Below are 26,732 nucleotides of genomic sequence, written 5' to 3'. Positions count from 1 at the left end.
TTCATCTTCAATTTGAAGAAACAATGTTTAGCCTGAAGACAAAAGTGATCTGTGTAGTGAAATCAGCTGAATAGTGCAGTCAAGTCCCACTTGCTAACAGAAAAGGCATTTTTATACATGTTCTAATTTAGAAACTGTATTCACTTGATAGTTTAAATACAGTTAAGAATACTCTGGTGTTCTGAGCAATGTGAAGAATGGAAGCATTAAGACACAGAGGGATTATAACTCATGAGGAACAGGTGCATAAGGATAGAAATGTGGGGCCATATTGCGGTATCAATTTTTAAGCAGAAATCCATACTGATTCCAGTAGGGAGTCATTCTGATGAAATATTGATGAAATTATATGATATGGCCCATGGGCAGGAAATAACGAAATGTGGAAAGTAAAGCAAGGCAGTACAAGTAGGGAAAAGAATACGAAATGCAGAACCAAAAGGAATGAGCAACCTCAGCAGTAAAACTCCTGAAAAATCTGGAGAATGATGTAGGAAGGTGGTTATAGGTAGAGCGGCAATCTGATATATCCCATCACCTTTCACACTGCAGTGCACACCCTCCGCTTCAGCCCAGATTTGCAGCTCCAATCTACATTTTGCAGTTGGTCCATAAAACGGACCTGATGAGATTTCTATGTCAGTCAGCCTCTGTTTTTTGACTTGTAATTCAAATCCAAATGCTAATCTGCATTCGTGACTCAGGAGTCTCTAAGTGGCATCCTTACCATAGAGGAGAAAGATGGAGCCTTCATGTAGAAACACAAAGGTGAGGTTTGACAGATATTCATTACAGTCTTTTAAAATGCTGACAGCCAAAAACCTTTGAAATGTTTGCATTCCGTTTGCTTCCATTTCATTGTAGCTGTTGAATTCAAGGTCTCAACAGGCTTCTTGGCCCACGTCTGAGTTCGAAATCAAGATGTCTGCAAGTGTATGCTGGTGAAAACAAAGCAATTTTAGTTTTAAACCAAATTCTGTTGTTCGAAGTAAATCTTAGATGGGCTTCCTAGGTACGATCTTCTTGCGATATCTCATCGTAAAGCTGTAGTTTGATCCACATATGATTGATTTCCACAGAGGTAAGGAATTCTAACCCTCCATTTTCTGCCTGCACATCTCATGAAATAGGTGGTCTGGCTGCCTTAGGATAAGCTGTGTGATAATGAAGGCTTGGTTGTAGCCACGGCATTAAAGAACCTCATCAACTAGGTATCCCAGTTAACCGAACCGAAGGTGGAAATGTTTCCATCTACTATTAAAACATAGCTTCTACTAGTTTTCTGCCAGAGGCATATTAAGTATTTTATTTTGAGAGTTTTCTAACACACTGCCATTCGTTTTCCCACGTTGGATGTGTAGATGAAAAAAAAAAACCACAAAGAAGAAACTCTCAAAACATACGTCAATAAGACGTACATGTTTATGCAGCCAGCAGTTCCCTTATTTAAAGAGAATGCTCTCAGAACTAGATTTCATAATTTTCTGAAATAGCAAGGACATTTAAAGAGCATCTGTGGATTAGTCTGAATAAGTTTGTTCTGCAAATTGCTTGAAAAGAGACTCTTCCTAGGTATTGCAACAAATTGTTCCCAGCACTTCAGCTTAATACAGTACATGAAAATGCAGAGGAAGCGACACAGTATTGGATGAACCTGTTTCAGAACATTGGCTCAGGCCACAAAGCAAGTAATTAACAAGCTGAATGAAGCATTTAAGCCCACGCCTTATCATTTATGTAACTAACCTTTGAGTTTTGGACGCACTGGTATGCTGCAGTGAAGCCTACACAGTGTTTCTTTTATGTGTGTGTATTGAGTAAATGGGAAATGCATACCCTGCCATTTGTTTTTCACATTTTCAGCACTTATCAGGGTTCTCTGGCTGAGTGATCTTATATTGCAAAAATGTACGCCTCTTGGTCCTTTTTTTCTGTAGTGCAGTATAAATCTAGATGAGTCTCAGCCTTGTTATATGTGTGGGGGCATGTATTCTACTTTTAGGGGTGCTTTTGAGCTTGTTTAAAGCATCATTAGTAGCACTAGAAAAGAATTAATTGAACACAACTTTTCACCAAACAAACGAGCCACAAAAAGAGTGGCAGGGGATGCTGCAAACTCCTCGGTGATGGAGACAGCCTTAGCAAACAGCTTTAAAAACAAATAGGGAATGCTGCAAACCGATGAGGTCTGAAGAGACGTAGTTTCCACCCCTGTAACACATCTGTTTTTCCCATCCTGAGAAATGCTGGGCATGTTAGGAATACTGAGACTGCTGGTGACAACATGAGCTTCCTACAGAGTTACTGAGATTTAAGTGGAGTGTAACATCACCTCTGCACTCGGGAATGAGTCATTTTGCTTATTAATTCTCTCACTTTCCTCCCTCCTGTTCTTTTACCCATCACTTTATAACCAGACTTATTTGGAACTCTTATAAGACAAACACCATTTCTCCTTGGCGAGAGGGAAATAAAATAGCATACTTAACATGGTTACATAACATTGCTACGCATGCCTAAAATGAGGTCATTTTGATTAATATATTTATCTGGTGTGCAGCTGTAACAGGAGATGTGATTAAAAGAGCACCCTTTTGTTTAGTCTCCTCGCAATAGTATTCAGTTTTTGTAACTAATATCCCAAACTTGCTAGTTATTTGTTAGCTGATATCATAATTTGTGTCCTTGGGCTATGTATAGTCCTAGTCCTCCAAACCTTGGAAAATCTTAACAGTGTGGAAACGCAACTTCCCTTCTCTCTTCTTTCCTCTGTCAGAAGTAAGAATTCTGCAATAATTATATTTATTAGAGGTAATCAGTAAGATACACATAGAAACAGGAAAGAGAACAGAGGCAAACTGTAGAATTCCTTTAAGTTTAAGGTGTTGCTGGATGACGGAGAAAGTAAAAAGACACGAGATGAGTCATAAAGCCAGTTTCAGTGGGCCAGGAGAAAAGCTGAGCAGCACGCTGCAAATGGCTCTGGTATCATCTACTGGAATGAGAGAACCGGTAGGCTCTGCTTTTGGCATAACAAGCAGATGTATTTTTCTTTTGGGATGTTGAACTGCCATTCTTCAAAGTTCTGACGCATCCGGTTCTATTTCGGTTTGATGACTCCTAACTAGACACGTTAGGCGGCTGCTTCTCAGAACCCAGCATTTAAAAACACTGTTTTTCTGTTCTACTCTTTCTGGCAAAAAGCTTGTTATTCAAGTGCTTGCTCTAACCTTTAGTTACCCTGGTTGCATAAGTGGGAAGCAGCATCCCACCATGCACTTCTGTGACCCAGTTGTGCCTTCCAGTAGTGACTTTATGAGTTATGAAAGGTGTGTCTGCCAAATTGCTACAGAAATATTTACTCTACTGACCCTGATTTCCTAAATATTATATAGTCGTCATTCACTAAGGAGTAAAAAAAAGCATGTAAAAGCATGTGAAAAAAACCCCACAACCCTAATTCTTCTATGTTGAAAATCCTTGTGTATGCTCTTTAGCCTTGATAGTGCTTGGGCTCATTGATAAAAAAAAACGTGTAGAAACAACTTTTAAATCATTAATGCTTCAGTAATCTTTCAAAATGAGTTTTAGATGGTACATTCAGTACTAATAGTCACAGTACGAATCATTGACTCATCCAAGGAAGAGCCTGAATAACAATTGCTTTGTTGAACTAACTTACAGCCTAAATAGTGATGTCGAGCATTCAGAGCTTCTAGACTGTCTGCAGAGTTGCCAAAACCCTTCCACATGATCATGTCATCTATTACCATGTATTCTACTCATGGTAAAACTTCCATGTGGATGTGACTGAGTTTCTAATGTCACACAGAGAAAACTATTGATTAGTAGCATTGCTCTTAGAAAATCTTTCTGTAGCTCATAGAAAACACAAAAAAGGCATGTGCTTGGTTTTTCCATCGCATAATACAGCATAAGTCAGTTATATAAATAGAGTCACTTACATAAATAGCTTAATTCTCCTTTCATTTATGGCATTATAAATCAAGAGCAGATCTACTGAAACAAAAGATGTTAGACTGGCATAAAACCAGTATTGACAGCATATGCAGGCTTTCATTACATGGATTCTTTCAGCCAGTCATATTTCTGCTTTAACGACTTGAAAGCCATCCTATCGTAAGATGTAATCTGTTCTGCACGTGGCAGCTGAAGTCTTGTCTTCGTAGCGAATCTTCCTCCTTACATCAGGGCTCTGTTTTTCAGGTAGCCTCTGTATGTTATTTTCTGGTATCAATATACAATTTATCTGGTTAGTTAAAAACATACCATTTCTGGTAAAGATGACCTGATGACATTACTGTTTACTAGTAAGCATGACTTAATCTGTTATTATATTGTGTAGTTTTTGGAGAATTTAGTATTAGTAACTGCTGATAGAAATACATTTAAAAAAACCCCAAACCCAGTCCTGCAATAGTTTAGTAATGCGGTTTCTGTTCTTCCTTCATCTGTCTGCTGGCCCGGCAGATGATAGGTCGCACACCTTACCTCGTTATTGTGAGTAGCACGGAGTAAAGACTTGTCAACCCATGACTGCTAGAGCAGACGCTAAATAACTATTGAGTTAACAAAGCTGCACCTTTTGAAGATAAAAATGTTGCCATACCTTTCATTCAGTCATACAGAGAACCACAGCACCTTGAGATGTTCTGGGATTTGGTGGCATTCACAGAATGAAAAGCACATCACAGTTGAATGGCATAACTTCCAAGGGGTGGCCGGTCCCAGGCAGGAGCTGTGCTGTGGGACACGGCCCCGCAGGCTCTGCTGCCAGGGAACCACACTGGGGAGCAAAGGTTCACAGCACAGCGTAGTTTCCCTTGAACTGCTCTACATGGTAGAGAGGATTAGCCATTTTGGATGATTATTTTAATACGAAACATTATGTCAGCAGAGATGACTTCAGAATATTTCAAGTATCATTTGAATGAATCTGCGTATGTACATGAGAACACAGTGAGCAAGTAGTTGGGAAACGTGCTATCCTATGTTTGGTTTAAATTTTCTCTTCTTTATACTGCATCTAAATACCACTTTTTATAACTGTTTTTAAAGCTTTCAAAACTAAGATAATTACTTAAAAGGAATTGTTTGTATCAACATAGTCCCAAGCAAAGCTTCAGTTTTGACTATTTAGTATATACTGATGAAAAAGTACTTCAACCAAAACATTTCCTCTGCTCTGATGCAAATGTATTTTGTTATAGAAAACAGCAGTTTTGACATAATTAGTTGTTGGCTTTCCATACCCAGTCTGAGCCTGTGCCCTGGATTCTAAAATAAATACAGGGCCTGAACAAGCTTACGTAAGAGACCAACAAGCAAATCTCTGATAGCAGAGGTGGCCGGGACTTCGGCAGCCACATCTTGGTTAAACAACAACGCAAAACCAGCAGCCCATACCTACCCAACTTTTAAAAATGTTGGCAACTCTTACCCATTTTTAGTAGAATAAGCTCTGGGACCAGTCCTCTCACTGTTAGGTTTATGAATAAAACTATTCTCTAGCTTTTTCTGTAAAGAACTTAGAAGATCCTACAGAACTTCTTGTTAAGAGGTCTTGACTGTAAATAGTCCTTTCACTGCCTTACAGGTGCAGCGTAAAAATGCAGCTAGGATTCATTCTTGCTTGAGACTGTAAATTAAAAAGTGTCCTGGTTATAGTGTTAAATCACAGGTACCTGTAAAGCAAACAGTAACACATGGGAGGTACCAGAATCCATGAAGCGCATGGTACTTCCCATTACAGTTACTGTACTACACCAAAGAAGAAAAAAAAAAGCACTTGATGTCATTTGCAAATGATGACGTTTGGACAACTTCATTTCTGTGTTTTGGTTCCTTCACATCACGTGGTGGTGTGTGACACAAGATCTAGGATTTGGTCTTCCTTTATCTAGCACACCATAAAAAGCAGCTCATGTGTAATACTTGTTCACCTCTGTAATTCGTTGTTATGCAAGCCAAAGAGTAAATAACACAAAAATTTTAATTAGCAAACAACTCTCCACACAGACTTTGTTGGTACAACATAGTTATAAGTACATCTACAAACACATACAGGTTCTTTGGACTATGATATTTTAAAATATATTTTATATGACAATGTGAACAAATCTGGAAAAAACAAATTACTTCAACCTTATGTAGAGGTAGCTGAACAGTACTCTGTTCAATGATATGAGAGTATAACTTAAAGTTTCATTTCAAGTTCATTACAGTGCACAAAAGGATGTTTTACAAACAAATGGAATATACAAGTCCACAAAACTTTTTATTTCAAATGGCTTGATAGAGATATTTCTGGCACTCTTGTAACCACATAGCTTGATGGAATTAAATTGGACAAGTATATGGTGCCAAATTAAGACATCTAACACAGAGTCTTTGCTCCTCATTCCTGTACTTCTGCTCCTCCCCAGGGAATTATAGAAGCTATTACATTGGTTTTGCTACACTTCTGCTCTGTAAACCTTTGTTCTGCAAATTGAATGTAAAGATTTAAAGGTGCATATGTTTATATTTATAAAATATATGGCTATGATTCTATTAAAAAGCTCAAGAATGGCAATAACAGAATACAGGCACTTCTATGTGAGGGTTACTTTAGACCTTATGAAACTCCAACATTATTAAGCACTTCACATGATACCTGGATGAGTAAGTCAATGTAGTAGTTCAGTTTTTTATTATTCACCATTTTAATCCTGTCTAAGCAGAAGAATTGCTTGTATCCAGGCAATATTTATTTAGCTAAATGTTCCAAAATAGTGACTTTGCTGAAACTACCATTTTTCTGTAGCTGTCAGACTTTCCATGATTTAGGGGGCTTTGGAATAACCCCCAGATCCTAAACCAGGTGCTGCCCCAGTTACAAGTTCAGTTGTGAAGCTGACAAGTTGAATGAGAACTAAGCAGAGCTTGAATTCATCCAATGGAGGACTCAGGGAACAGGGGAGCACTACCCAAAGTGCATACAGTTCCACTGGGGTTCTATGCACAAAAACCTGGTAGTTAATTTACACTTCCTTTAAAAATAAGAGTTTGTGAACATGTTCTCCATTCCTAAACAGTGCATTTAAATATAACTCCTGCTATTAAACACCAGTAAATTGTCAGCACCAAGTAGAAATCATTAAGAGGAAAATTTTTCACAATGAGAACCACCAGCCACTGGAATCACCTCCGCAGGGAAGTGGTGCATTCCTCAGCACTGGACACTGCTAAGATGTGGCTGGACAGGGTGCTGGGCCAGCTTGCCTAGACCATGCTTCTGCCAGGCAAGGATGGACCAGATGATTCTTGAGGTCCCTTTAAACCCAGTATTCCATGAGAAGACCATCTAAAGCAAAACTTAATTTTATAAAGCTCTTTCTCTACAGCACGGATTAAGCCAGACCTGCTATATCCAAATCCAGATCATTTTACTGAGATTAAAATAATCTTTGGATTCAGAAATCCACAGTTCAGGTGTTCTGTCAGTCAGCAGTCACACAGGACAGACAGACAGGCCAAGCAACAGCTCAGCCATCCAGTGTGACAGCTGGGATCTCTTATTGCTGCAAGGTGTGGAAGATAAGACACCAACACTTCAAATTGAAACAAAAGAGGGACTTTCACAACTAAAACCAGAATGCCACTTAAGACATAACATGATAATGGCCTACCATACCATCTTATCATTTAATTATTAAAATTACTGAACTACTTTCCACAACTGTGTCTGAGTTTACTGTCAGGTTTCATGATTTTTCCTGATTAATCCAGCCCTGTCTCAGGATACTTTCAACCAAGATAACAGCTATTTTCATGGAAACATATCCCCGTAAGTTATTGCTAGACAGAGGAGCATATAAGACAAAGCAAAGTTATTTTGAGTGTCATCTGCCTGTGTATGGGAATGAAAAATTACTATTAATTCCTGCAGCAAACTTCTGGTTTTAATTAGAAACCTTATAATGTCTATGTAGAGGGATTTGGAAAGGTGATACAGCCAGTCATGTTATTTATTTTAATGTATTTTGTTAAATACTTAACTTATAGAAAAGTTAAGACGTTTCAAATTAACAAAACCATATCTTTCAAATGCAAGCCTAAAACCTTCCAGAAGTCTCAAGGAGATGTTTAGGTGCTGTTGCCCAGGAGACTGGAACTTAGTTATAGTTTGACCTATTCTTGATTCCCTCTCTGTCTCCATATTACAGAAGATTCGCCTTTTATGTTCCACTTTTTTTAAAAAAAGGGGGACTGATCACATTTCCTTGGAAAAAATGTATATTGATTTCAGCAATCTGAACTCGGTGACCTGGGGTCAATGGAGATTAACTTATTTGAAGAACTAGCAAGAAGCCTGTGCATTCCTGATGCCCTCCCAATAAAGATTAATCAATACTTCTGGCCACACAGGAGATGAGAGTCTGAGTCAGGAGTTTTTTTTTTTTAAACAGATGAGCAAGTCTGGTTATGGGACTGGAAAATATGAGAAGCTTCAATAAAATACTCCCCCAATTAGTGTTTTATCTGATCGATGCTGTTTCTATAATTAGAAATGAAGCTATTTTTAAAAAATCTGCTCAGCTGTACATTCATGCCTGTAAAAATTGTTGCATTTACATCCCTGTACCAATTAATACAACTGGAAAAAAAGTCAGCAATACTGTGGCATAATTAGAAGGGTTTTTTTGTTTTGAAGCCTCATTACTGACACTTCGCTATCTCAGCTCACTCCTGGCCCAGCTGTTCCTGGACAGCTTTGTGCTCTCTAACAAATCTGTTTCTCAGTATTTTTTCTTCTGATGGAATTAATAGACTTCAGCTATTAACCTAGGATGTGTAGCCACAGACAGAACGGTGCTGTACATGTACAGATGAACCTTCATGGTGTATCTGATCTGTTGTGCACACACGTTACGTGCAGCAGGTCCAGTGTTTCCAGGTTGCAACAAATGCACTTGGCGTTGGTGATATAGGGCATGTACACAAGTTTCTGCTTTGGAAATTCTGGCAGCTTTACTCAAGGCTAACAGAAAAGACAATATTCACTTTTCAAATCAAGGATTGTTTCCATGCCAATTTCTAAATCAACAAAATAGGCAGAATATGAGTATGTAGAAGACATAGCATGCAGGAAAAAAGAACAATGAGGTCAGTGAGAAAACAGTTTAAAATAGATATTTAAGGTCCTTTTCTCACAGATAAGAGTAGCAAAGTGACAGCTTTTTCTGTGGGAGCAATATGGGCCCCTTATGCTATGCAATAATACATAATGGTTTAAGGAAGAATTGCATTTAATGCAGCTTCACTTCCAAACAAGTAGAAATCACTTTGTTATTGACTTACGAAGACAAATGCCATAGCAGGTGTCAGCCACCATACACTTGTTATTATTCAGAACATGTATGTATTTCTATACATTATTTACAGAGAAGCACGTAAAGTACCACCTATGGTATGGAAGAAGTGCAGCAATCTAGCATATGGAAATAAGTTGTAGCGTTTCTAGAGCAGCTCAATGCAAACACAGGATACATATTCCATTTGCATCACAAGACTGAAACACGTTTATCTTCCATTTGTTTCTTTGGTACCCTTATGGAAAAGTTCTATAGAATTTAACAAGAGAGGGAACAAAGGTAGTTTTATGGAGACTGAACAGTATGGAGATCACTTTTAAGTAATTATTTCTGATGAGATGATGGAAAAACGCACAGAAAATTGGCATTAAATTCTACTGCATTTTTCCATAAAGGCATGGAATGGCAGAGACTGCTATCCTGGGTAAACAAATAAATTTGTAGCATTCCATAACATTCTCAATTCAATCTATTCTTTGCCACTGGAAAGGAAAACAGTAGTTTAGAATAAAAGGCCCAGTTCTGCTTACATTGAAATCAGTGAAAGTCAAAGTCAGATGGAGGCAAGATCCGATCTAGAAAGCGGTACACCGGAAGCAATAAAAGCAGCAAAACAAGTATATGAACTGTTAAAAAAAATTTTTAAAAAATCAAAGCCAAGATACTTCCTGTTCTCATTTCTGCCCTGTTTTTACCTGTTCTATAGCTACAAGTAATCATGCTAAAATTCACTTGTTTTCCTTGGGAGTTAACTATTATTAGCAAGACTACCCAGTCTCTGAAGAGAAATGCAATGGCTGGGTAGAGATTTGAAGCTAGCAGGAATCTGAAGATCAGGGTGTAATAAATAGCATTTATTACAACATATTCCTTCTCATGTGACACAAACTGCTGAGTCCCTAAAGCTGAACAACTTCCCCTTGTCCCTACACACACACACTCCCCAAAGCCAAACCCTACCAAACAATTTAAAAAGAAATAAAACTGATCTTAACAGCAACAAGAGTTGATGTAAAAAAAACCCCACAACTATGTAGTAACCCACAATGAAATGCTACCAGTACTTCCAGTTTTCTGTAGAAGCCACTTTTCTTATATTGTGGCTCTTTCTTCACAGTTGTTTGTAGCCATTATCCGTTCTTGCAAGAAAGAGTTCAGATATAAATTCAACTCCAAGTTATTCTCCGTTTTGTGAAAAATTAGGGGATAGATCCTTCTGTCACCGCTATGGCCGATTCCCACTGACCTCAACTGCTCCATACCTGAACTGGCCCAAGCACTTAAACACGCTTGAGGTCCAGCATCTGTGCGACTGGTTTGTGACAGCAGGAACCAGGTCGCGAGCAGGATCAAGCTCCAAAAACTGTGCTGGAATTATCTCAGTGTGTATTCAAAGACTTCATGGCAGGCTGGTTCAGGGGGGAAAAGTCCTCCTTAAGCCACAGCAGGACTGGGGATAAGTAGAAAAACATTCAAAGTATTTGAGCACAAATATCTGAAAAGTTATGAAAGCAGTTGCTCATGCACTGCTAGAATCATCATTTTGCCCTCAGTGATAAATACAGGGTAAAAACACTATAAATAGAGCAGCTCGTTTTCCTTTAGAGAATGAACACATAAATAATAAACACTTTGAAACAAAACATCATAGTGCAAAAATAAATTATCAAACAGAAGTTGTGAACATTATTTTACACAATGCTATATAAAACCTGAACCATTTGGAATAAAAGACTTTGCAGTTCACTGAAATAATGCATTAACGTTATTATTTCTGCTTCACATTAAACTGCACAGTTTATCCCTCATCCACTAAAAAAATAAAAATAAAATAAATTAAAAAACCCCTTAAGCTTTTTAAAAGGTTTATGGCAAACAAGATCACTTTTTGTTCTATCACATTTGTTATAAATTTAGCAGTGCAGTGATTGAATAATCATCTCAGAGTTCCAAAACGAAACTATTGAAGTATCCATAAACTTCCCTTGTTCTTTATAACTCATTTTCTTTGAAATTCGGGCTTGAAACATCCTGACACTCAAATCTGTAAGACATTATTGCAGTTAGCTGAAGTTACAAGAGACAGTCTACAGTCAAGTACTGCGGGAGACTTCACAGCTCTCCTCACCATCACCGTGATCTTGTACGAGACATGAACGTAAGGACACGTCTGATGCCATTCAAGCGGTCTTTGAGGGACTTCATGGCGAGGAAAGGGAGCTGAGCCCTGTTCTCAAGGGGAAGGACAGCCAGGACCCACCAGCACCAGGCTGGCCCATTAGGGTTAGACTGCAGTAAGGGGAAAAAAAAAATAGAAGTTAGGATACATATAGATGGTAAGGTCTTGGTTTTGAACATTTAACTTTGAAAACACAGCATTTTGAGAGCAATCTGGCAAGCACGTCATTTCACCGCCAACCTGATGGCTTGTGATTACAGGTTGGCTTGAAAATAATTACAACCAAGTTGCACCTTTCCTGAAAATAGGATGTTGAAGGCATAATCAAGATGCATTTCTATTTCTAGCAACAGTTTATAGGTTGGGTCTTCTAGATATTGTTATGTATTTTTTTCCCACGTTATTACAGACACTGTTTTGGGATTCCTGCCTCCCTTCTTCATACTTTGACACTAGTTTGTATTTTCTTTCTACTGTTATATTCTGTTATTTTAGGATTCCTATCATTTGCAGTCCTTGAACAAGAGTACCAACTTTCCTCGTCTTCTCTCAGTCATTTAACTGGGGGAGTAGGGTAGGCAAAAAGGCATTTAAGTCTCTTGGGATTAATATAGTCAGTTAAGTAGTCTCAGGAACATACCAACACTAAATACACGCTTTTCATTTGCAACTTTGCTACCACTGCTGTATGGCAATGTAACTTAGATACTCAGCTTATGCAGGATAAACAAAGAGTATTCATATTTCGATCTTAAAACACCTCCCAGCTTATTGGCTATCCCTGCTATTTCTGTCCCTACAAGTTACATAAACTACTGGTTCTGGATACCTGTGGGTCAGGATCCTTAGCTGGCATTGGACCAAAATGACTGAGAATTCGACTTTTGAGTGCTTGCTTGAGGGAGTTAAACCACATATATGCCTGATCATAGACAGAATCGTGGAGAACAAGTAATGCAGCATACTCTTGTCCTTGCACCTGGAAGGAGTAAGGAGAGGGGGAGGCTACTGTCAGTCCAGTCTGCATGTTGGGGAAGGCACAACATTAATTTTTAGAGGGAAACAGGGAAACATCATGAAAGCTAGTTTGGTGTCCCCTATTCTGGTGTATGTCCCCACCACCAACTATCAAACCCTTTATTTTCTTATCCTATATTCTATGCCAACTATTTGCAGAACAAGCACTTTCTGGATTGCTATATGAAAACAACTTTTACATAAACATCATATGACACAGAAAAAAGATTATGCAAAGCTTTTTTGTAATTATTAGCAGCTCCTCAGAGTACACATTTTATCTTTCCATTATATACCAAAAGCTCATAGATCATCCAGAATATTTTACCTACATACATATATATATACTTAAAAAAAGAATTAATGTAAATAATTTTGAAGGTGTAATGACCTGATCCTGCTCCTTCTTACCTGAGCTTTCTAATTGGTTTCAATGCAAATGGAGGCAGGTGTAAACTGCAGCTATTCTGTCTAGAAGAGTGGTAAGATCTCATCCTGGATTCACTTAGTTTTGTCTTCTGCTAAAAATCTCTAGAAAAACACTCTTCAGTCTATAGGCAGTGTGTGTACATGCTTGTGGTAACTATTATGTTTCCCATCTTCAAACATGTGCAATTAGTAAATACCGCAAATTTGTTCTACTAGAAAATGTTCTACCAAAAAAAAAAGCCAACTCACTGAAAACATGTGCTTGGAACTTCACATGTAATACAGTTTAAATGAAATATCTCTAAATTTACCTTTTGATCCTCAATGTACTCGATATCTGCTGTATTATAGCCATCGCGCTGGCTGTGCTCTATCACCTTAAATCTCCTCTTGCCGATGCTGTCCACAACAGAGCGACCATCAGCAAAGAATTCAACATTTCTTATCTCCAGAATGCAGCCATAATCTGCAAACCTATTGAAATCAGAACAAAAGCAAGTCAACAAGTCTTATTCTCTCCACCCTTAGTTCCACAGAACTGCCATACAGCCAGTCTCTGCCACAAAGGTATTTACCAGTGTCAGCTCATTTCTATTGTTCATAGTACTGACCTGCTGTGGTTCAAATTATTCCACAATTGTTTTCAAAACTATCAGGAAGATTCAGGCTGTCTAATCTGATTAACAGTAACTGCATGTTTTGCAATACAGGGAACATCTTATGAAATTCAAAGTTACACAGCTCAGCAGCACACTTGCTCCATAATTCAATTGATTTGTACAGAAGAACAAGTGCAATTCAGAATATTAGAATTGTGGAATAACTATATAATCTAGAATGAAAAAATGTTTTCCCACAATTTTGGCAGATTTTAGTTTGCAGGTGTGTGTTCTGTGCACATCTTACTTTCTATGGTGTATACATACCCTGTAGGTATGCAGCATAAAAAGAAGGGAAGAAAGCTAAATACAGCCACAGACATTAAGGTGGAGTTACCTACGACTGACTGTAAATGGCTCAATGTAAACGCTCAGCTGGTCCTTCTGAAGGTCCTGTTGTACCTCTGCAGCCTCCACTATATTCAGGACAATGAAGATGTAAATGTATCCCAACAGCTTAGCTATTCTTTCCATAATATAGAAAAAACTAACCCCACCAACATGCCTTACTGCCATGTCAATTTGATTTCTTGTACCAAAGCATTCAACAGATTTCAGAACAGTAAGAAGATAGACTTCCTTTTCCTGTATTACAGGAGGCGTGCAGCTCAACTTCATCCAACACACACTAGCTGTCTGTGTTTCAAGAAAAATGGGCAGACCTGTTAGTCAGAATCTAAGTGCTCAAGACAGAAACTTCAGTCTTCTCAATGTCTTTAACTGGCATGATGAGGAGGAAACTTTCTCTACTTGAAAATGATCACGGATATTACAGCCATGGACCTTTCTGCACCTCTCCAAGAGATTTGCTCCATCACATGGTCTGAGCATGCTGCTCACTCACCCCTTTACAGGGTCACTGATGCACATCCCAAATTGTTTGGTGCCAGTCTCCATGCACCTTCGAATCATCAAGCGATAACACGGCTCAAAGATGTGCAAAGGGCATGGGACTGTAGGATACGCCATTGTGCAGACAAATATAGGAACATTCTTATTTAGGCTGTAAGAAAGAAAGGAAAAATCAGATATGACATTCTACCAGACTACTGACAAGGTATAAAATATATTTTCTGCAATAACATAGTCTTTACAATTATGATATATTTGAATAGAAATTACAGCATCTTTAGAATAAAATTCTTAATGGAGAAAGTAAAAACTAAAATTACTTTTTCCCTTACTTAACTAGATATTATGGAAAGTGATATACCACTTACTAGCAGAAGGATTTTTTTAGTTATGCTTTCTGGTTTTGCTAGTGAGAGCATTAATGCATCTCCTTATTGCTTTTATTTACTTTATTTTCCTTAATCCCATTTCTTCCCTACCCAGTACATCCCAACCCCCAGCCTGTGAGACTGCTTCCACCTATTGTCTCACTCTGTGGCTTTCACAGAGCACCCCTGAAAGCAGCCGCATTGTTTTGTACTTTGTTTATAAAGCAACCTTCTACATTTCTTCTACTTCTGTTTATAGTTTAGCACAGTGCCCAGTTTTTATGCTAACTCAAATCGCAATTTCGCCTGGACCCTGTTTCTCTTTGAAATCACACGATACTGAAAAAGAAGCTCCTTTGTCAGCATCTTAGCTCGTGTTCCGCAGGAGCAGGAGCCATTCATCAGCTAACGGCAGCGGCATTAAAGATTGGATTTTACATAAATGGATTACATACTTGGAAAGCTCTGCTATTTCCTCTTCATAAATCTTTCTTCTTTCAGTGAGTTCCTCTGGAAGATATCTAGCTATTAACTCCTCCATTAGTACTGTTTTACAGTATTTCCTCATAGCCAAGCACTGCAGTAAAACCACACACAAGTTATAGATAACGCCGGCATTTCAAAGCGCACAAGGCAGTCATCTGTTAGCTCCATTTTCTTATATCTATAGCAAATCAAAACCATCTTTTAGGCTTGTACTGCCACTGAAGAGGTGTTTATTGAACCATTCCCTAAGTTACAGGCATTATCCTGGGAAATCCGGGAAGTAAAATCACCTCCTTTCTAAGTACAGGTCTGGCCCTAAGGTTTGAACAGAAGACACCATCCATGCTTTGTAAATCACAAGAGCATTTTAAAAGTCACATTCTTCTTAAGTTATGTAATATTTCTTTTAAGTTGGGAAATAAAGGTTTCTGAAGGTGCCACTTAATCCTATCCTGTGCCCTTGAATTCATGCCCAGAAAATCCAAGAATCCTTACCTCTGAGAGCCCTTCCTTGCACAGGGGACATTTTGGGTTGTGATCCAGGCATCTCTCAAGACATTTGAGGCAGAAGGTGTGTCCACAAGGCGTTGTGACAGGTTCATAGAAGAGCCTGGATTGGAAAATCCAAAAACAAAAAAACGACAATATCGTGTACCAAAGTAAAACAAAAAGCTGTTACCAGAACAAAAAAAACCCCACACCTATATTAATTCACTACATTTAACCACTGACTACTCCAGGGATAAAGCTGTTCTTTGCTTTCCATTTCCTCAACCAACTTTTGTATTTATTCAGCTTCCAGACTTGCTTATTGCCACCTAACATGAAAGGCAGCCCATGAATTCTGGTTTCAGTGACTGTGACAGGGAATATTGTCATTAACTTTCAACAAGCCAGGATTTAATTTTCCTCTATGTAAGCAATAAATAAAAGCAGAAGCTTGACCATTTGACTTTTTCTAATGAAACTGAGCAATACTTGCATAACTAGTACTGTGGAAATCGTGATTATTTGTATGTGTAAGCTGAGCACAAAAATAGCTATTTGCAGTAATAACCCACATAAGTGATTGCAATAAACCGTTATTGCCAACTCTAATGTGGACTTACAAAGCAGTTTTGTTGGAATAGACAGTTTTTATCCTTCAAATAATTGCTTTTCTGGCAAATGACTGACAGCAGATTCATGTTTCATCTAAAAAAGGTTTAAATATATAGGGCCAGGTCTTCAAAGTATCATGATATCTAATCTTTACCCATTTCAAGTACCTCTGTGACATTTTCATGTAAGGATTTTTTACTTATTATGATTATGTGATACTGCAAAGCGATAGTGATGTTTCCTTGCCAATAAGTACCTCGGGGAGAGATAAATAATATGAAAGCTGTTTGGTTTTGTTTGGTTATTGGTCTTGTTTTTTAATATAAAGCATCTGAAACTAGAAATTAAGTTGTTTGGCATATACTGTATTTTACAACATGCTGTCTAAGCATTTTAAGGTCTCAAATATTCATGTAGCTATAATTCAAGTGAATTAATAAGTTTACTTTAAAATAAAACAGTACACTAAGTTCTATTATACATCTGGAAATAATATTTAAACCCACATTTATTAGCGTTTTTAACAAGATTTAAGAGCATAATTGGCTCTTAACAAGATTGCCATAGCCAGTATAATAAAAGTCATTAGTTACTATAAAAGTTACTGTAAATATTGACATTTAAGCAAATGAACATATGAAAAAGTATCAAAAATACCACAGTATCTTATTGCATCTTGACTGTATAATTGAAAACCCCTGTTAATTTTTTCATGAAGAAATACCTTACTGCACCAAGGCTACCGTATGGCTTTGAACTGTATAAAATACTGAACTCTACGATATGTTTCAGTTAGCACTGGTTTGCATACGGAATTATTTCGTAGTGACTTGATCTGAAATGTTAGCCTAAAGACAAGAAATTCCTCTTAAAATGAATGTTTCTGCCCTAGCTCTCCTGAAAGCCAGTGGCAGCTTTTTCCTGACAACTCTGAGGGACCTGGATGAAGCTCATGACTTGTGGAAAGAAACACTGTGTACCAAGATTTCTCATGACATCATTTTAAGCTATTGTAACAGCAGAAACCAAATCACTCCTGCTGAGTAATGCTCCTTCATTTCTCACCAATATGTTGCTTTGACTGTTTCTTTTTTATTTTCTGCTCACTGCTGGAGCAAATGTAGATCAATAACATTTTGGCCACGCTATCAGACAAATAGGTTAATAACAGCTCCTGCGGTTAATTGTGAGCAGGTCAGTAGGTTACTAGGTAATTAGTCCAAATTATCTCAGGATCCAAATCCCTAAAATACTTCTGAGGAACATGGCAGGAAATAATTACAATCAACCTACATTAATAGCAAGAAAAAGGTCTTGTGACAGCTTCCCTTAGCACAAGCCTTCATCATTGCAGTGATGTTACAAAGCAAATGGCCTCTATTTGGGATTGCAATTACTAGATCCGTATCACCACCCCCTCTCCTGTAAGGGAATCAGCAATCCTTAAGCTAATTCCTTTACAAATGTCTTGTAGTCTGGTTGTTTCTGATTTAACATAGAGGATGAGGGAGTAGGAATAATTAATTTTAATTAAAAAATCTGAAAAATGCTTTGTGGACATAATGATTGTGAACATGCAGACTCGTTAAAACCAGTAAGACTAATTGTGTGGCTTTCTGTTAGAGGCAAGTTTTGCTCTTAGCAGCATCAAGTCTTTTGACAGCTGTATAAACTTTCAGAACGTGTTTCAGCTGTAGGCAGAGGGAGAGGGGGCAGATCTGATTGATCCCAAGCAGAAGTGAATCAAACAACACAGTAGTTGTTCCCTCAAAGGTTTTGGTTTGTCTGAAATAAATTGAAGCTTCTCTCTGCCTACCCTCCCCCAAACAAGAAAACAAAGCAAATCCAGATTTGTTAAAGCATAGGCCTTCAGAAATAAATCCACAAAGAGGCTATCTGCTATTTAAGCATTTAAAGTATAGTGCAAAACTAACTCCAATATGCATTATTGATAAATCTGGGTAATTAAAAGGACAAAACTAAGCAACACTCAGTGCAGAGGTCAAGACTCCTGTAAAACACCTTCCCAGTATCTCCTCCTATTTCAGTAACAAAACCTAACGTGTATTTGCCAAAGTGAAAATGTTTTTTTACAAAACAAGTAATAAAATAAATGTAGTTGACAACACCTACTGATTTTATCAAGTCATTGCTGTCCCCAAGAATAACTGTTGGTTTACTGGAACAAGAGATCGTCAAGCAAATGGAACCATCTCTTAAACAGAGGAAAACCATGGTCTTGTTTGCTTGCAAGATTCTCCTGTTGCAATAGCAGCACCACTGTATTTTACATACAAACTTGCAATATTCAAAGGATGTGGTTCCTTTAGCTATTTGTGCATTATATAACATCAGACACAACTCTACAAATTCCAGAGGACATACTGTGGTTTGTGCACTATGTGTGCCAGTGGGTGGCGAGAGGAAACCTTTCTGACACCTTCACTAGGTCACAAAAGGGAAAGAGGTAACAGCTTAAAAGCTAAAGACATTCACAAGAAAACAAAGAATACCTCATACACAGGGAGCAGTCCAAATCTGATGGATCCACAAATTCAAATGGAGTATGTTGTCCAGTACTATTTCCCTTTGTATCAGCTGTATCTATCAATAACAAACAACATGTTATAAGGTAATTTAATAGAACTATGTAAACACAACAGTAATCCATGCATCTACAAGCAGCATCTGATACTTAAATGTTTATTGTATATACTTGCAAGTTACTGAACCATCAAGCATCATTGCAATAATTTCTATTGGCACAAATCAGCATACCTCCCCTTAATTTTGGTGACATCATACCCACTTACACAGGGTTGAATTTCTCCTAGCATTAACAATTAATGTCACGACATTTTTTATAGGTATTAGAAGTCTAAGTGGGACAAACTCCCCTGTTGTGCCATTGTAAATACATCCCACAGAGCATGAAGAAAAGGCCAGATATCATGAACGACAAACAGAATTTGTGCTTTTAAACAAACTTTTAAAATTGATCCAGAAAGTGCCAAGACCATATGTGAAACTGTTCCATAAGATTCAGAGCTCTGCTGATAAAGCTGACCCAACTTTCTTAGCTCCCTTTAGACTAACATAATTTAAGTATATCTAAGTTATTTCTTTTCCCACACAAAGATTCCACATCATGCCCTGATCAGGCTAAAGAGAAAATATAAAAGCTGAAGTGTAATTTGGACCCTCTTCCTCTAAGTTTTACAAAAGAGAAACTTCCACTGATCGCGTGCCAGGGAACTTGCCCAGGGCATCGTTGAACACACCTTTCTTGGGCAGTTTGCAGGGTACCTCGGCATTGCGCGTCTCCTCCGCGCAGCACTTCCTCTTCAGGAGGCTGCACTTCTCAGATATGAGAAAGGCAGACTCTGGCATGGAGCTGAGTTTGTTCTCCTCCTCCAAGCAGTCCTTTTTGCTCTCTGTAATTTGTATAGATTTCTTCAAACTACCAGAAGTAGCTACATTTGATTCCTCTTGAATGGGAAAACCCTTTTTCTGTTCCACATTTACCTGCGTGAAGAGAGGACTGACATTAGACCAGCCTTCCAACAACTTGCTAAGGAAAAAACCCCAAACCTGTCACAATATTACAGATCTCCAGGAAGGACTTTGTAGTTCAAGAAGCAACAGTTTGAGAATTGATGTGTCAGGGACTGATTTTAATGAGGGGAAAAAAAGAAATGAACTATTGCTGTTCCCTATTCCCCCCCACACTGAGTATTTTCAGCCCTTATGTGTGGCTTTATAGCTTGGTCATCAAATTTGATTCAGGCAGAACTGTGGCTGGATCTCAGGTTAAATATATTGTTATCGCTTAACCTATAGAAAAATGCATATTGTTCAGATCACAAGCATGGTATCAACCATCAAACCAACCAAAACAATGCGAGTTTATTTCAAGGAAGCAGTATAAACACACAAAACTTGTAACAGAGAAAGTGGACAGAGCTTCCTTCAGTGAGACAGATTTCTTTCACAAGGATAAAATGATCAGCCTTTATCCCCCCGTGGCCACAGAACCACCCGTGAGCAGCCATCACACAGGGCATCACCTCTCAGCTTGTCACATCAACCCCCCAGGTGAACCTGAAAGCAGATACTGTGGGTTGTGCCCAGGACCTGCGGTGATGTGTAACATGCAGAAAGACCAGCGACCTGTCCCTCAAATGACTCCGCGAAAGGGCCATACAAAAGGATTTATTTTCAGAATATCCCAGCAGCCTTTCCAGAAGGCAATGTCACTGATTGTTCTTATCAGTCTCAACAAGACTGCTCAAAACCTGCCATTTTTGTTTGTGAAGTTTTTTGTAGTGATAAGGACTAGTGAAGTTTTCTTCTACATACACAGTATATGCAAAACCTGTCCTCAAAGTTTAGGTTTCAATGAAACAAAAGCGGTACTTACAAGCCCATGAATGTAAACCTCAACAGCCATTTACAAAACTACAGCTGTGAAGCCAAACTTAACAGGGGGATGAATATATCATACATGGCTCTGCGATAACCTCTAAGCGCTGTAGGGAATCTGAATGCAGGATGATTTTTGTCACTGACATCATCAGTTACAGTTCAAGCTGAAAACCTAGATTTTAGCATTTCACAGCTTTTGCGGGTATCTCAAGCCAATCTTCAGAGACTCTTTCCCACTACCAACTACTTGGAAGAGCTAGAGAGAGTTACAGGAATAGTACTCTGTTCTGGCATAACACTTATCAGAACAACAACAGAGAACTTCTATTAAAGACAAATAAGTCAGATAAAGAGACTTCAATAAGTCAACATTGTTTTGTATCTTCTGGAACTCAGTAAAAATCTGAGAAAAATCTATTCTCCTATCTCCAAGAGAAAGCTTCCCAATGCAAACATAAAACACACAACAAATTAAGAACCACACATCAGACTTGATCGTTACCTTGAGCAACCTCTGTAGGTTATGGCTGGTGCCTCCAGATCCCACTGAATTTAGGAGATTCCCCTTTAATCTAGAGTGATGTGACAACAGCTGCAGGATATCGGGTAAGTGTTCCTGAGCATTCCCCGGGATGAGTGAAAACAAACTAAGTAGAAGCTGTGATATAAAACAGAACACTTCACTGCTTAGTTCCTTCCTTGCAACCTCTAAATGAAAAAGCAAGTAAGGGAACAGCTGAAAGAAGCATCCTTGATCTTGTTAAAACCATTTAAAGAGTCCTTTAGACTAAGGTAAGAAGAAAAAGTGAAAGAGCTAATGCAATATAGGCCAGACAGCAAGAGACATTTTCAGAGTTAAATAAGCCCATAAATTTATTAACCATTCTCTGTGATGTGACACACGCATGCCTTTGTCCTCTATCCTGCAGTTCAGAACTCACCAGAAATCACTAACATCTTTCTTAAATATGGTTTTTTTGTTTTTTTTTTTGCACATCAGAAGCTTTCACTGGAGTTCGCTAGTACAGAGAGCACTCATCTCACAGGCTTAATCCAAGTTCACTTAAGTAAATGTCTCTGATATTGTAAATTGTAGCTATTTTTAATTCACTTGTGAGAGAATACAAAAAAATGTAGGCAGTAGAAAAATGCTATTTCTTCATTTGCTATCAGAAAATGAGTGACTCTGTATCAAGTAGCAGCTTGTAGCCACTTGTATGACATAGCTTATCAGATGATTATTTAAGGAAAGAAACAGAGCTGAATGGAAGATTCACACTTCAAAAACTAATTTCAACATGCTATGGAGGTGATCCTGCTGATGCCTGAAGAAGCCACATGACAGCTGAGATTTCTTTTTAAAGTCAAAAAGGATTCCACAGGATCACACTATGTCAAAACTAGCACAGACAGACAGTTAATACAAGTGAAACATCACAGCTGCACCTGAAGAATTTGGGAAAATGTAGTATGTCATTGTTATGCAAACAGCCTTGGAAATGACCCAGTAGAACATTGCATCATGGATGAACTCTGTGTCTGATGAGTGCATGAGTAATTCGTTCAGTCATAAGAAGCCTAGGTTTTTTTCTCAGAACCCCACTGCTCAGAAATTAGGTGTCTTGGATAACGCTATTTGGAGTCTGAATTTAGAAACATATCTGTTTGTTCCTGCTTCTCTTGCTCTAGTGCACAGGAAGTCTCCCAGCATGACTATGAGAACAAATCATGGCACAATGACAGTGGAAGACTGCATGGAGCTCACTGGAAAAAAAAAAACCCAACCAAAACAAACACACCATCACCCAAAACCCAACCAACACCCCCCCCCCCACCACCAAAAAAAAAACCCACCTACCCCACCCACACAACTAAAAAAAACCCCAAATATCAGTAGCAAGAAACTCGGAGGAGATGGCAATCTCAACTATATGCAAAATGAGAGAAAAATTCGATTTCACTACAGCCATCCAGGTTATACACTCAGTTACTTCCATGAGCAGTGCTTGACTGTAAGAACTCTATCATGCGTAGAATACCTTACACATTATAGCACACGGAAACCCAGAAGTTCCCATCCCAACAGTGATGGAGGAAAGTGTGAATGCACTGCCATTTAGAAAATTCAGTACAAGGAAAACAGAACTGTTACATTATATTACCATAAGCTATCACTGTGATGCTAAGCCTTATAGCTACGACAACAAAAAAAATGGTCAGATGTCAAAACACTGATTCACAGAAAATCAGAGATGTGAGGGGTGTGCTAAGCCGAGCTGTCTTCACAAAAGCCATATAAGAACCTGCAGATTCATTTCGCTGCTTATATAGCATTAATTATTAGCAACCTTTAAACATTATTTTAAACCAGCTCTTTTGTTGACTGCTTCCCTTTGCACAGGGATGCGCAGCAGCACGGCTGGCAGGAGGAAGAGAGCTGCTGCTCCCAAGCGGAGTTTGACGGCTGCTGCGTGTTGCATTCTGACAGTCAACGGCCTGAGACAACACTGAGTGCAACTCCCCCTCTTCTGCATTGTGATCGGTCACACGCTGCCAAGCTAGGAAGCCGTTTAGAAATTCAACTACAGGGAATCACAATAGGCTGTGGGTGGCAATTATTAACAATTCAGCTTTTACTTTGCTGATGCTAACACTGTAACTGTTTCCACATAGTAAGTACATGTCCTTGCTACTTCTCAATCTTCACATAAGCAATACATAATTAAAGTTTGAACAACAGTCTGGATGTAACTCTCCATCCAGCTCTTGACAGTAATAAAAAAGAAAGAGGGGAAGAGACAAGAAAAATTCCTATCCTCCTTCATGAAAGGCCACTGAAAACAACAATTTAGGGAACTCACCTTTTGTGCCTCAGACTTGGCAGTCTTGTTCCCAGTATCTAGAGCAAGGCAGAATAGAAACTCTCTTAAAGCTTCTTCTGTTTTCCCCAGATTAGCTAATGCTTGTCCTTTCCTCAGGTGACCCTGTAGTCAAACACATCCATAGTTGCAGCTTTTGCTCTTTTGTCATGCAAAACCAGATGAAATTACAAAAGACCTTTCCAGACAAGAAAAAGGCATAGAGAATCACTATAACCATCTCTTTTACCTGGACACCACCATCTGGGTTTTTAACCACAAGTGTCCTGAAAGCTCTTACAGGCAGAACTGGAATATTTTCTAACTCTAACAAGCATGATTTGTGCAGTACCTGAGCCAAACTGATCCTGGAGAAATCTACCTTCCCTACATTCATCTCCTAAAATAGTCATTATGTCCTTATAGAATTATATAAGCCCAGCATTCAGCTTTTAGAGACAGTTCATGAACTTGAGATTCATCCAGGTCAAAGACAATAGTGTCAGGTCATCCTCTGGGATTATCACTCACTTCCTTCACCCCAGGAAGCTCAAGAATATCATGGTTAAATGTGTGTAAATCACAGAGTCCAAGAAGTTACAGGACTTAAAGCCTCCATCAGATACAGTTGTCTGACCATCCCAACTGTTTTTTATCAGGGTAGTATTAAGCTTTTAAATCAAACTATGTCTGGAGTCAGAACTTACTTTCAACCAGTTCGGCTGCAGTCTGCATGCCATTTCAGCATCATGCAATGCATCTTCACAAGCTTTCAAAGTAGAGTTAATCTGGGAACGGTTGCTGTATAGTAAGTGGTCATTTGGAGCTGTAGGAAACAGAAAATTTGGTTGATTGAAGTAACTTAAAAGTTAGTTGCATAAGATACATAGATATATATATTTTTTTTTTAACCACATGGTGCCTCCAAGTTGTACAAAACCACAAAATATCCACTTTTTAAATAACTATGTGCTAACTGAAATCTGGAAACCTCTTTGGGCAACTCCAGAGAACATGTCAGCTGTGTATTATATAACTGCAGGGAACATTGCATAAATAAATGCTGAGACACTCACACAAATTATCAGCTCTGAACGAGGATTCGATGACTGATAGAAACATACAGGAGAAATTTAAGGTGGCAAGCGGAATGCTGTCGTACTGTAGGGAGGAGTTTCAAAATTTTTAGTATCAAAGTTTTTAAATGGTACATAAGGATATTTTCTTGCCATAGCTCAACACAGGAAAACAAGCTACAACTACGAGAATCAGCTAACGTTACAGCAGCGCAGATAAAGTGATCTAGTTACACATGCTGCCTGATGTGGCATCAAGACAGCGTGTACTGAATCAAGGCTGTACGCTCGTGTTTGGAATACCCTGGCGTTTAGAAGAAACTCTTACCCGTAATACCGTGCCTTCAATCGCCACCTATTGCGCGCAGCGTCAGCTGCTTTATCTGAAACTCCATTAAAACGACCGCAGCAAAACTTTTCCCAGCACAGCCCGTGCCGGCGGTTCCCGCCCCGCACCCGCGGCCCCGCCGCTGCCCTGGCCGAGCCGCTCGCTCCCCCGCGGTGTTCGTCAGGGACACCCTGCGCCCAGCGACCCGCCCGCCCGGAGCCCTTCCCGGGGAGCGGCGGGGCGCCCCGGGCGAGGCCGCCCGCTCCCGCCCGGCTCCGCCGGTTACACAACGGCGCCGACGGGGGGGAGCCCAGCCGGACCGCAGGCTCCGGCTTACGCAACCGCTGCTCTCCTGACCCAGTTTCACTGAGGGCCGAAAAGCCCCTACCCCTCCCCGGGGCTCTCCCCCGTGATCCTCCGCCACCTGCCGCGGACCCGGCCCGGGCGGCGGCCGCCCACCCCGGGGAGCCGACGGCAGGCTGAAGCGTGGCCCCGGCACACCCCCGGGCGCGGGGCCTACCCTCGGCCCAGCCCGGGGCTCGGCGGGGTGAGACACGCCGGAGCGGCGGCCGGCGAGCTCCGGCCGGTGGACACTTGTCTCCCCCGCCGCACCCCGAGCAGCGGCGGGCGGGGAACGCGTCCCCCGCAGGCAGGTGTCGGGGAAGGGGGACCCGTTACCTAGGCTGACCGCTTCGTTGTACTTCTGCAGGGCGGCTTGTAGCTTCTTTTCCTTATAGAGGAGGTTCCCTTCGTGCCTGAGCTGCGAAGCCTTCACTTGGCAGGGGAACCACTTGGCAAGCAGGTTGCTGAGGATGACATTGACCCGCAGGAGCTGCCCGGCCGCCGCGCTGCCCTCCTCCTTACACAGAACGCAGCGGGAGTCGGCCGCCCGGTCCCTCTCCAGGCACTTTTTGCAGAACGTGTGTCCGCAAGGCAAGGAAACGGGCTCGAAGAGGAAGCCCTGGCATTTGCGGCACCTGAAGACATCCCACTCGCGGGGCTGCGGGGGGCCGCTCCCGGCGGCGGGCAGCCCCTCTTTGATCCGGACGCTCTGCGCCAGGCACTCCACCAGCTTCTCCAACTGCTCCGCCCGCAGCTGCTGGTGGCGGGACGCCAGCTGGTAGAGCGGCAGGGCTTCGTGCAGCCGCCCGCCGTAGGCGAGCGCGTCGGCTCGCCCGAGCAGCACCTGCCACTCGGGCCCCAGGCCGCCGCCCGACAGCTCCAAGTTCTGCGCCTGACGAGCCCCAGCCGCCAGCTGCAGCACCAGCTGGGGCTCCGGGCGCTGCGGCTGCGGCGGCAGGTGGGAGCCCATAGCGGCGGGCAGCGGCCCTAGCGGGGCGGGCGCTGCGGGACACCGGGGCGCGCAGGCAAAGGGGGCGCGGGCGCGGTGCGACCCCACCGGCCCATGCTGCTGCCGCCCCGCGCCGGGAGCGCCCCGCGCCGCCGCCGCTTATATAAAGGCGGGCACGTGACGCCGGGCGGCGGCGCTCATTGGGCAGCGCCCGCAGGTTGTTACAAAACCAGGCGGTTTTGTAACGCGCCAACAACGGCCCCGGTCCGGCCCGCCCAGGGGCCCG

General features: G+C 40.5%; 1 protein-coding gene across 4 annotated transcripts; it reads right to left on the bottom strand.

The window, feature by feature from the left end:
• Nucleotides 1-5,995: 5,995 nt before the first annotated feature.
• On the bottom strand, nt 5,996-26,562 carry LONRF3 (LON peptidase N-terminal domain and ring finger 3). 4 transcript variants are annotated; one of them, XM_071813496.1, is made up of 13 exons: nt 25,834-26,561; nt 24,459-24,577; nt 23,755-23,877; nt 21,396-21,551; nt 19,750-19,993; nt 18,982-19,072; nt 15,863-15,977; nt 15,337-15,458; nt 14,506-14,664; nt 13,314-13,476; nt 12,386-12,535; nt 11,506-11,666; nt 5,996-10,827 (listed from the first exon to the last, which is right to left on the bottom strand). In XM_071813496.1, the coding sequence occupies exons 1-12, from the start codon at nt 26,465-26,467 to the stop codon at nt 11,508-11,510; spliced, it is 2,235 nt and encodes a 744-aa protein (XP_071669597.1). In that variant the 5' UTR covers nt 26,468-26,561; the 3' UTR covers nt 5,996-10,827; nt 11,506-11,507. The 4 variants fall into 4 exon arrangements, with proteins under 4 accessions (XP_071669597.1, XP_071669599.1, XP_071669596.1 ...); XM_071813498.1 differs by having other exon boundaries at nt 5,996-11,666; nt 18,982-19,066; nt 25,834-26,562; XM_071813495.1 differs by having other exon boundaries at nt 5,996-11,666.
• Nucleotides 26,563-26,732: the final 170 nt, after the last annotated feature.

Source organism: Patagioenas fasciata, chromosome 11, assembly GCF_037038585.1.
Source record: "Patagioenas fasciata isolate bPatFas1 chromosome 11, bPatFas1.hap1, whole genome shotgun sequence".
Lineage (NCBI taxonomy): Eukaryota > Metazoa > Chordata > Aves > Columbiformes > Columbidae > Patagioenas > Patagioenas fasciata.
This window is presented reverse-complemented; position numbering and strand designations above follow the sequence as displayed.